The following is a 10,287-nucleotide window of genomic DNA, read 5'->3' as shown; positions in this document are numbered from 1 at the left end:
ACCAGACGTGAGCAGAGCTTAAGAAAATGCACACACATTGTCCATCTCTCTTACAGTACTATTATTACAATACTAGCACAAAGATGCATGTCGCTAGGAAGCATTTACACAGTACACGGTCTTACCACACTCCCAGACGAGATGCCGAGAAATTTCACACAACTGAAAACGCCTCCAGCCAAGTCGGCAAGGATTATTTGCTATTTGCATTCCAGAACAGAAAGCCCAAAATGAACACATCACGTCTCTGGCAATACTTTGGTCCAGCTTAGAACACAGGACCTGACGAAACTGAACCTCAAAAGACAGGAAAAGGAAAATGCAGAGCAAAGACACAACACAGCTCTGGAGCCGAAAGAAGCATTTCCGTGCACGCTGTATAAACATGCCTGATAACACTCCCAGTCCCAGACGAGATGATGATACCTTTGCCTATCCTTGTTTTAGCACAGATAGAAGCATGGAATGGAATGGACAGATTGCTCATGCTATTTAACATTAATATTGAAGCTTGGGTTGAAGGAAAGATTTGACACCTTCTTCCAGTTCCAATCGCTCCCAGGATTCAGTTTTATCCATCCGTAGAACCTTCAGACTTTGTGGCAAGCTGGCCATGTCAAAAGGAAGCTTCTTCAGCTCCGGACAAACTTCAATCTGCAGCACCTCCAGGGATGGGAATGTCACATCGGGATCTGCAATAGTGACCAGCGATCCGCAGTCAAAAAGAGCAAGGTGCTTGAGGCAAGGAAATGTCTGGGAACTCTCTTGTCCACTCCACATGTTGTCAACATGATATCTTGTAAAAGCCTTCCGCATGCTATCACTGAATGATACTTCGAGTTTTTCAAGGCAAGGCAGATACATCGCCCAAGACAGGTGCTCTAGCTTTTTGCAACTTGACACTACCAAACAAGTGAGTCTTGGAAATACAGATGTTGGAGATGTTCCCATCCATTTTACTGTTGTCAATGCTTCCAAATGAATCATGGTCAGGTTACTGAGAATACCAAAACTGTAGGATTGTTGTTCAGGCCTCTGTATTAATGTTATATCTGTCACACACTGGTCGTTTACAATATCCAGTCCATACAAGGTCGTTTGTGCGAAGTCCAATGATAGAATATCATAGAGATGGAATTCCCCTTTTTTAGCCGATGGTACCAGACTTAAAGACCGGATGGGTAGGTCAGCCGCATCATGAAGTGATGTCCATGCATCCACAAGTCCGACTGATGTAACAACAACTTTCAAGTGATTAAGTGTGCCCAACACTCTAAATACATTAGATCTGATAGAATCAGACACCCACATAAGATCCACGTGTATTATTTCCAATGCTTCAAGTCTAGATATGACCTCCTCTGGTATTATTTTTATGTGAGTGCACTGCAGGTACAAGAACTTGAGCTTAATGAGGTTTCGAAAGCTGTGAGGCACTTCCTGTATCCCTTCATTAAATGACAAATCGAGATGTATCAATTCTGTCAGGTGACATAAGCTTTCAGGTATCCCGTTGAGTAGATTACTTCTCAAATCCAGATATGTCAGTTTAGCGGCATTCACAAGTACTCCACCTATTATTGTTTCATCCAACCTATTATTTTGAAGGCACAAGACCCTGAGTTTCAGCGGATCACCAACAGAAGGAAGTTTCATCATCCCGCTGAGCATTAATGAGATGTATTCTGCACTGCTCCAAGGGATGCTAAATTTTTCATCTGGGCGAACTCCTGCACGGACAAACCAGTTGCCATTGTTCTCACCGCAGCCACAAGAGATCCATAAAGACATATCACGAATCACATCATGTAGTTTGACAGGATGATTCGATTCTCCAACGCCCTCTAACAGACATGCACCTATAAGGTCACCCATCAGACTATAAGCTTTTGTGTAGGGACTTTGTATGTCCCCCACATCCAGTAGACCTAAGCCAATCCAGCATTGAGCAAGATCTTCCCTGTCAATCTCATAATCCTCTGGCCACAGTGCACAAGTCAAGAAACAGTTCTTCAGCCTCTCGCTTTTTAGGTTATCATAGCTAAACATGATTTTTCTGAAAACTTCTTCCTCCATCTTCAGTGGATCTTCATTTGTGTCAATGCAGCATGACTTTTTCATATGTTGGATGGCAGAATCCCATTGATCCGGATGAAATTTCCCATACATTGCCCTTCCCACAGTTACCAAAGCTAAAGGCAAGCCCTTCATTTCAGTCACAAGTATTCTTGCACGATCTTCAATACCAGGAGAAAAAATAGTTTGGTCTCCAACCTTCTCTCTGAATAGCTCCCATGCCTCATTCTCCTGCAGATATGGAACTTGAATCTGTTTTTTCACCTCCATCGCACCACAAACAGATGTAAATCTTGTTGTGAGCACAACTTTTCGCTTGAGTTTGCCCAAAGGTTCAATTCCAAGGGGAAGTGGTAAGCCAACTGCTTCTAGATCAATTCTTTCCCAAAGGTCATCCAACAGTAACAGAAAGCTTTTATTCTTCAGGAAGTCACGGATTATACCACTTTGGTTTCCAACATTACCATCACCTTTCAGTTTGAGCTCATGTAAAATTTGAGTTTGGACCTTCGACACTGAACACTGGCTGGAGGCTGTCACGCAGATAACATTAATCCTTCCACTGAATGAGGTACGGATTTTTTTCAGAAGATGTGTTTTTCCCACTCCACCTGGACCCCATATTCCAATTACACCGAACATGGGATCATCCTCAATGAGACGGAGAGTGTCTTCTATCTTCAAGGCATAAAAAATAGACCTAGGTTAGTACTCAGTAAACGGAATTATGTCCATCTATAGATTCCTAGAAAATTTGAGTTTTGACACAAATTAACACTTACCGAACGTGACCTCGAAAATTTACTTCCTGCATCATATATAGCAACTTTCCAGGAACTTGCATCCATTGTTCCACGCATTGACTTCCCATAACGTACCAGTTCCGATGGCAGACCATTTATTGCCCGTACCAGATCAGTAGCATGTGGCCCGATGTTGGGATCAGAATAAAGATCGCCTTGGTAATTTATTGACTGTCTAAATAGCTCGCGTGCTTCCTCCTCTTGCAAAATAGGCAGTTCAATATCTTTGTTCACACCCATTAGATTACCAACGAATCTGTATCCTGATAGTGACATGATTACCACTTTCCTCTTCTTCTCTCCCACAAATCCAAGAGGATATGGAATGCCAACCGCTCGAAGGTCCAGATTCTGACGGAGGTCATCCACAATCAGCAGGAAATTTTTGTTCTCGAGCTGTCCACATATCCTAATGGCCCGAGTTGCCTCATTACCATCCTGCTTCATACCGAGCCTGCTTATGATTTCAGATTGAATATTTTTTACCGAGCAATCGTTGAGGCTTGGAACAAAGATAACAAAATCAAAGAGACTTTTTTCAAGAAATGAATTGTTGATCTTCTTGAGGAGATTTGTGTTATCATCTTTGTCTGGACCCCACATTCCAACTATCCGCTCATTGGGATCATTGCTCTTAATGAACCGGAGAGCATCCTCGAGAATAACCTCTCTGCTTCGCGGCATAGGAGCAGGATCTACGAGCATACTCTCGACCGGACGTGGATCTGGCGCACGTGTGATATTATTATCACCTGGTGCATTACTCGTGATTGATTTTACCTGTTTCTGCTGCTCATCCGCTCGCTTACTGATCTTATAGTTTTCCAAGAAATTTGGGTAGCAGCACCCGCATAATTGGTACCTCTGTTCGTACAGCAGGTGGTTTGCCTCTTCTTCAGATACAGCTCTATTCGCCGAATCCAGCCATAATCTTGCCTGGTCTGTTGGAACGGCTTCCAAAGTATGCTCGTCATCTCGAATCTTCTGTTGGACGCCTGCCTGTTTGAGTTTCAGAGCCTCAGTTTCTATCCTGTGGTCCCTCACGTTTGAGCTAGCCGTGAAGCAATACAATACATGCTTTGCAAAACGATTGTAGAATGGACTTATGATCGTGTTGATAGTAGATCCGCACCAATCACCAAAAGGAGCGACTGCTTGCATTTTAACTTAAGAAGAGGCGCTGCAAGACAAATAGTGTGGCTCAGTTGTGACGGTTATATAAACGCTATCAAAAATATGGAAACAACATCGAATGAAAAATTAAGGCAGGTTTACAATAGTCAAATTAAAAAAAATTAAATTCCTCCATAAGTTTGATAGTGGCAATGAGAAGATGAAAAGTCGGTAGCTATTTGTAAAAGCTGGAACCTATAAACATGAAAAGAAAAAATACATAACTGAAAACTGTAAAAAAGAAAAAAGATTGGGTGTGCTTATACACGGCAGTAGATGTAGATCACATGAAACTAGAGGTAGTGGTTGTCTGAAGCGGTGTGCTGATTTCTCTGAGATACCAACTGACAGATCGAAAGCAGTAAACATGCATGCTCTGCATCAACCGATCCAGATGTACCAAATCAAAGCTTCTTTCTGAAGTACCTGTGGAGAAGGGGGAGAAGCTGCTGAAGGCCACCGCCGGTATGCCGAGGAATTCACGGGAAAGAAGCGCACGGCGGCAGGTTGGGCGTCCTGACGAGACGCGAGGGGAGGCAGCGCGAGTGATTTCTCTTTGGACGACACACGCTGGAGAGAAGCTAGTCGATAGGCGCGTGGCGTCGGTTGCCAGAAATCGGCTGCCCGTCCGATTAGCATCACGCGGTCAGAAATCAGCCAATCTTCCTCACGTCGCTTCGTGCTACAGAGCTGTGAGCTCGCTTTCGGCGCTGCTTCCATGTGCTGCGCTAGGGATAGAAATGTTCTTGTCTGCACTTTCCATGGTGCTGGCTGCGCAATGTCGCTTTCATGGTTCTTTGCTTGACGCTGCTCTCTCTCTCGCTTACATGAGATCCCACCAAACTTTGCTGATTCTTTCCCTGCTCCTCCACCGTCGATGCGCTTTGAGAGCCGGAGGAGAAGACGTAAATCTTAGTTGTCCAATTTCTGCATTTGCACTTTATTCAAAGCCTGTGGGTCCAGTGAGAATAGGCATAAAGGAGCCGGCGATGCCTAACTTTGCCCGTGTGCCCCGCCATTACAGCACCTCTCGTTGATGATTCGATTGCAGCTTTGATGCTTCTACCGGTGTAGGCTGACATGCATAGTTTAGTGGTCAGGGCATCTCAGTGGCCCCACGGGCAAACGTATCAGGCCGGACAAAAAAAAGTTTGCCCCAAGCCCAGCATCCTACGCAAAGTGACTGACCTATCCGCGGAGACGCATTCGTGGCCCAAATTTACGCCCGGAATGCGTCGCCGCGGACACAGCGCGGTTAGTGCACGCGTCCGCGTCGTTCTCCCTCGGGTCCGCCTGCTAGCGACCGCGCCCGCTTCACCTTCTGCGCGATACTTCTGGCGGGGCAGCGTCGCTGCGGCTTTCTGCGCCGCGTTAATGGCGCGCCTCGCCTTCCGCGCGTCGGAGCTGGCGAGGCCGCCGCTGGCCTTCAGTGGCAGGGCATTGAAGGCGAGCATCTTGCCCGTCCTTTTAAGGGGCGCAGGCCGCGGCCATTTCGTCCCCACGCCATTTCCTCTCCCCACGCTCAGCGCCATCGCCCGTGCCAGCGCCGCCGCCACCGCCATGGGAAAAGGGTGGCCCTTCCGGCGCATGAAGAATGACCATGCAGCGGGGTCTTCGAGCGGCCGGAAGAAACAGCGTGACCGCCGGAATGTGCCGGTGGACTACGAGTGCCAGCTGTTCGACGAGGGGCGCCCGGTGCCATGGTCAGACGTCAACCTGCCATCGGGCTGGCTCCTCAACTCGGCGAGGGTGCCAGTTCCTCGGTCCCGCGTGAAGGGCACGAGCGGCGCGACGAGATCCGCCGCCGGTCCATCCTTCGGCCGGATCTGCGGGATGATCCGGCGTACGGGATGAACTCTCCGAACTGGGACACCTTCAGCTCCTGGGAGTACGACCCACGCCGGCGTGCAGGCTACCTCGGCGACGTCGCCTTCTAAACCCGCGAGTTAGGCCGCGGCCCCTTCGACGACGAGGGAGACGATGGAGGCGACGACTACAATGGCGGCGGCGATGCGCTGCTCGTCAACCCAGAGGTCCAGCCATAGGACCTCACCGAGGAGGAGGCCTTGGAGATGGCCATCGCGCAGAGCGACCTTGAAGAGCTCGCTCACTGGGAAGGCCTCGCCTTCCAGCTGCGCGAGTCCGTGCTGACGCAGGGCCGGCCTGTCACCCCTCCGGTGACCCCCGTGCGCGCCACCACCTCCTCCCGCGATAGCATCAGCGCCGCACCGAAGCCTCCGCGCGCATAGGGTACGTACCTTGTACTGGCTGTGTCCGTGGGAGCCTCCAGTGCTCGTCGTCATCGAGGACGACAACGAGTAGTGATCAATGGCGGCAGCAACCCTAGTTAGCCTAGGGTTTTAATTTTTAGCTATTTTTTCGCAATATGTAATATATTTTCCTATCAATAAAAATATTAGTACAAAAAAGATTACTTGACCAACTTGGTATTCTGTAAATTCTCCATACATTAATTGTATTTGCAACCTCCTGACAGGCAGATGGGTCCAGCTTGTAGAGTTGAAATGTGGTCTTTTTCATGTTATCCGTCCGATGGAGGGGAGGGTGGCTAGTTCTTTTGTACTGAAACTGTACTTTGTGAACCACCATGCTAGCCATGTAAAGCACGAGCTCATTGAGGTAGCATGTGTGGGTTTAGGTACAAGTGAGCAGCTGAAGTCTGGGTCGCTCTTGTCTTGCCTGGAGCATCATCTAAAACTGATTTTTTGCATCTTATTTGACCACTGCTAGATAGGCCAGTTGGCTACGCTGCGCACATATCTTGTTGAATGGTTTTCGAGTGCTAAATAGCGCGAAGTCGACATGAATCTAGGTCCTGGACCTAGAAGCTAGCTTTTAATTGGCATGTATGTACGAAGATTTGCTTAATTTTAATTAAATGGTTACGCTGTGCAATATCTTGTTGAGTGGTTTGGAGTGCTAAATAGCAATACTGGACAAGAATGTAGGTCCTGGACCTAGGAGCAAGCTTCTGGTGTGTACTATGTACGAAGCTTTGCTCTATATTTATTTTGCCTCCGCGTACCCGGGCATCCTCTATAGGTGGCTCTCTACATGCACAGATTGAACTAGCTTGCACAGGCGCCCCTTACATAATTAAAAAAAAAAAGGACATCTTCATTCATTTGTGCCCGCGCTCTTTCAAACTTGCTCCATGTAACCATGTGGTAGACGTGGTGAGCAACTAAACAATTGTTATACAAAAAAAAAAATTGCTCCATGTAATATAGCCAGCGAGATGGTTTCCGTGCAACCGACGATTAGTATCGGTACTAATGAACATGTTGATGATAATGTTTTCCATTCGGCGCGTGGACGAGGGGCACCAGGCCGCGGCAGCGAGCCATCCACAAACAAACAGGAGGAGATGGCCGGCAAGTTCCTACCATCCCCGCGCCCTCCCTCCTCCACAACGCCGCTCCACCGCGGCAACAGCGCCGGGAACAAGGAAGCGCCCACCGGTGAGGCACACATCTTCCTTCTCTACCCCTCTAGAACGAATCGATCCTCCCCGGAGAGTGTGAACAGACACGATTTTTACTGCTGCACATCGGAAGATAGGATCGAGCCAGCAGCAGTTTGGAGATTCGTGAGGTGTTCTGCCACTACTTGTTTCAGAACTGGTTTGAGTAGAAGCCTGCACTTTTTTTTTGGCACATGTACATGCTAGAACTATGCAAAACGATCAGCTATTGTAATTTGTAGAACTGAAACCTGTGCAACGTTAATTAAATACTAGCAATTTTCGCTCAAAGGTGTAGCAGTTATTTCTCTCATTCGAACCATATTGAAGGAGATTTGGTCAAGCATTTTACAGCAATTAGCTTCACTTTAATAACTGTTACGCAGCAATTTGCCAGAGCAGTGTATTGAATTCTTATTAATTTATTGAGCTTCTCGTATTGCCAGCCAATATTTTCACAAGACTTCAGAAATGTCTGTTTCTTTGTTGAAGCCATTTCTATAATTGCCTTGCAGGTGTCAGCAGAAGTTAGCATTCATCTATCATGGACAGCGCCAAAAAGGCCATAGTCAAATTAAGTTGTGAAGTTCAGAGGTCTTTTACTCTCAGCCTTTATTTTATTTTGTTCGTGTTCAGCCAGCCATATAATATTTTAGTTCTTGCATGATTCCGGTTTAAACCGAGGATTTTTTTATTGTCGGTAATTCCTATGGTCAGGTGTACGTGACATCCTGCTAGCCGTGTCTTACAACATGAGGTTCTGGCAGGTCGTACACAGAAAATTCAATTAACAAGTTGGCACTAAACTTTAAAAAATAACAAATATGATTGGAAAATTTCCAGCAGCTTCCTTTGTGTTCTGTTACTGAATCAGTTTCTGTTGACTGCAATGAGATTTCATAATTCTCGGTGAAACATTCTTAACACATAAATTGACTAAATTTTCAGTGAAACCTCACTGTCATAGTTATAGTGTAGATCAGTTATGCTGTGTATTTTAATTGTTCCCCTGTTGTATTGCCAGCTGATCCCAAGCATATGCTTAATCTTGCAGGCTGTATTTTTTCATTCTTTTGGAAGAACGAGATGGCCATGAAAAAGCATTAAGGTATTTCTAATTTTCCCGCTGTTACTTATTTCCATCTATTAATAGTTGTGTTTCTAAAGAAAAACAATGATTTTTCCATGTAAAGGATATGTCTGCGAGATGACCTTGTAAGTGAATCAACCGTTGACTATTGGGTTTCTGAATTAGTAGTCGTGAACCTGTGAGGTAGTACTACCTTATTTGATAACGTCAGCTGTATTTATTTGGTGCATATTATTCTCCGGTATCTCCTACTGCCAATGCATACTCTTCTTTTAGTCATGTGTAACTATGTACGTGCAGGAGTGGTAGGAGTGCCACGTAAACTTGTTACTTTTGCCCCAGCATACTGTCCGTGAGTGTCGCTATTCTATTCGTAGCTTTGATGGATTATGTTGTGTTTCTTTGCAGATTAAGACTACCATTGTTGCTACCATGTCCTCAAGGCCTCTGGTGGACTACTGCTCATCGTTAGCAGCTCGTTCGGAGCCTTCTTACTGGTGGGTTCCTTTCTTCTACAGCCATCATGTATCATGAGTTTTGTGTTAAGGGGTCATCGTGATGCATGCTAGAGTGGTTTCTTCCATTTAATATGGCCTTTTATGTTATTTCTGTAATTTTTCTTGGGTGATTTCAATCGGGTATGCAGGTGAGCAAATTTTCCTGTAAACAAGCATTGTGTGTTGTCCTTACTGGACATGGAGTGGTTATATTTTTGTGAGTTGCATGCGAAGGATGAGAAAAACATTGACCAACGGGAGAATCATCCCTCCCTTGCTACGTAGGATGGGAATCTCCGGCGATTTCTCGCGACAGACGATAACCCATTTACTTCGCCCTCCGGCGATTTCTGGCTTCGGATGGGATTCAAACTCGGGTGGACTAGCTCAACACCCTAAGCTCTAGTCACCGAGCCAGCACTTGGTTCTCACATGCGAAGGATGAGATGATGGGTTTAGGAGCAGCCATGTGTGTTGAGCATTCTAGTTGCTGTCAACTAGTACTAGTGCCCACCAAATTTCACTGAAAGTTTCATTGTCGATTTAATTTCTTTTGCACTGTTTCATCTTGCTTTAACCACTGCTCAACCAATAGGTTATGATGCAATGTTTTTTTGATAAATCACTAGAACTATCTATGTGCTTCAGTAACTAGATGTTTTTTGATAAATCAGATACATTTGTCATCACTGGAACTATCTATGTGCTTCAGTAACTGAAATTATGATGATACACAACTATAGAAATTAGTATTATTCTCAAGGGTGTTTTTAGTTCTGGCCTCAGATGGATGGCATGGTAGAACTGGAAATCAAAGCACAACTATTAATATATCTGCAATATATATTAAACCATGTTGACAAGTGAAAAACAACCAGTGATTTCATTATATTTCTCCTTCCCTTTTTTTTGAGGGAAGGCATTTCTCCTTCCCTTTTATATATCTGCACTATAATGTTGATGTTCACTGAATAATTGTAGGTTATGGGAAAACCAGTACCTGTACCTAGTATGCACATTATCATCAGCAGAAAGGATTCAAACCATCACTGGTTTGTGCCGACACATTCATAGCTAGTTCTTTTGATCAGTTTAAGCAGAACACAAACAAGGCGAGGATACCTTTTTTACAGAAGTTTCTCTAGCTACATCAACCTAGATTTA

The 10,287-nt window shown here is 45.4% G+C and overlaps 1 protein-coding gene across 1 annotated transcript; it reads right to left on the bottom strand.

Annotated features, from left to right (window-relative positions):
- Positions 1-498: 498 nt before the first annotated feature.
- Positions 499-4,491, bottom strand: LOC124664392 (disease resistance protein UNI-like). The gene is made up of 3 exons (XM_047201925.1): positions 4,479-4,491; positions 2,859-4,059; positions 499-2,754 (listed from the first exon to the last, which is right to left on the bottom strand). The coding sequence occupies exons 2-3, from the start codon at positions 4,038-4,040 to the stop codon at positions 499-501; spliced, it is 3,438 nt and encodes a 1,145-aa protein (XP_047057881.1). The 5' UTR covers positions 4,041-4,059; positions 4,479-4,491.
- Positions 4,492-10,287: the final 5,796 nt, after the last annotated feature.

The sequence above is a fragment of the Lolium rigidum genome, chromosome 6, assembly GCF_022539505.1.
Source record: "Lolium rigidum isolate FL_2022 chromosome 6, APGP_CSIRO_Lrig_0.1, whole genome shotgun sequence".
Classification (NCBI taxonomy): Eukaryota; Viridiplantae; Streptophyta; class Magnoliopsida; order Poales; family Poaceae; genus Lolium; species Lolium rigidum.
Note: the sequence above shows the minus strand (reverse complement) of the source record. Positions and strands in the feature narration are given on the sequence as shown.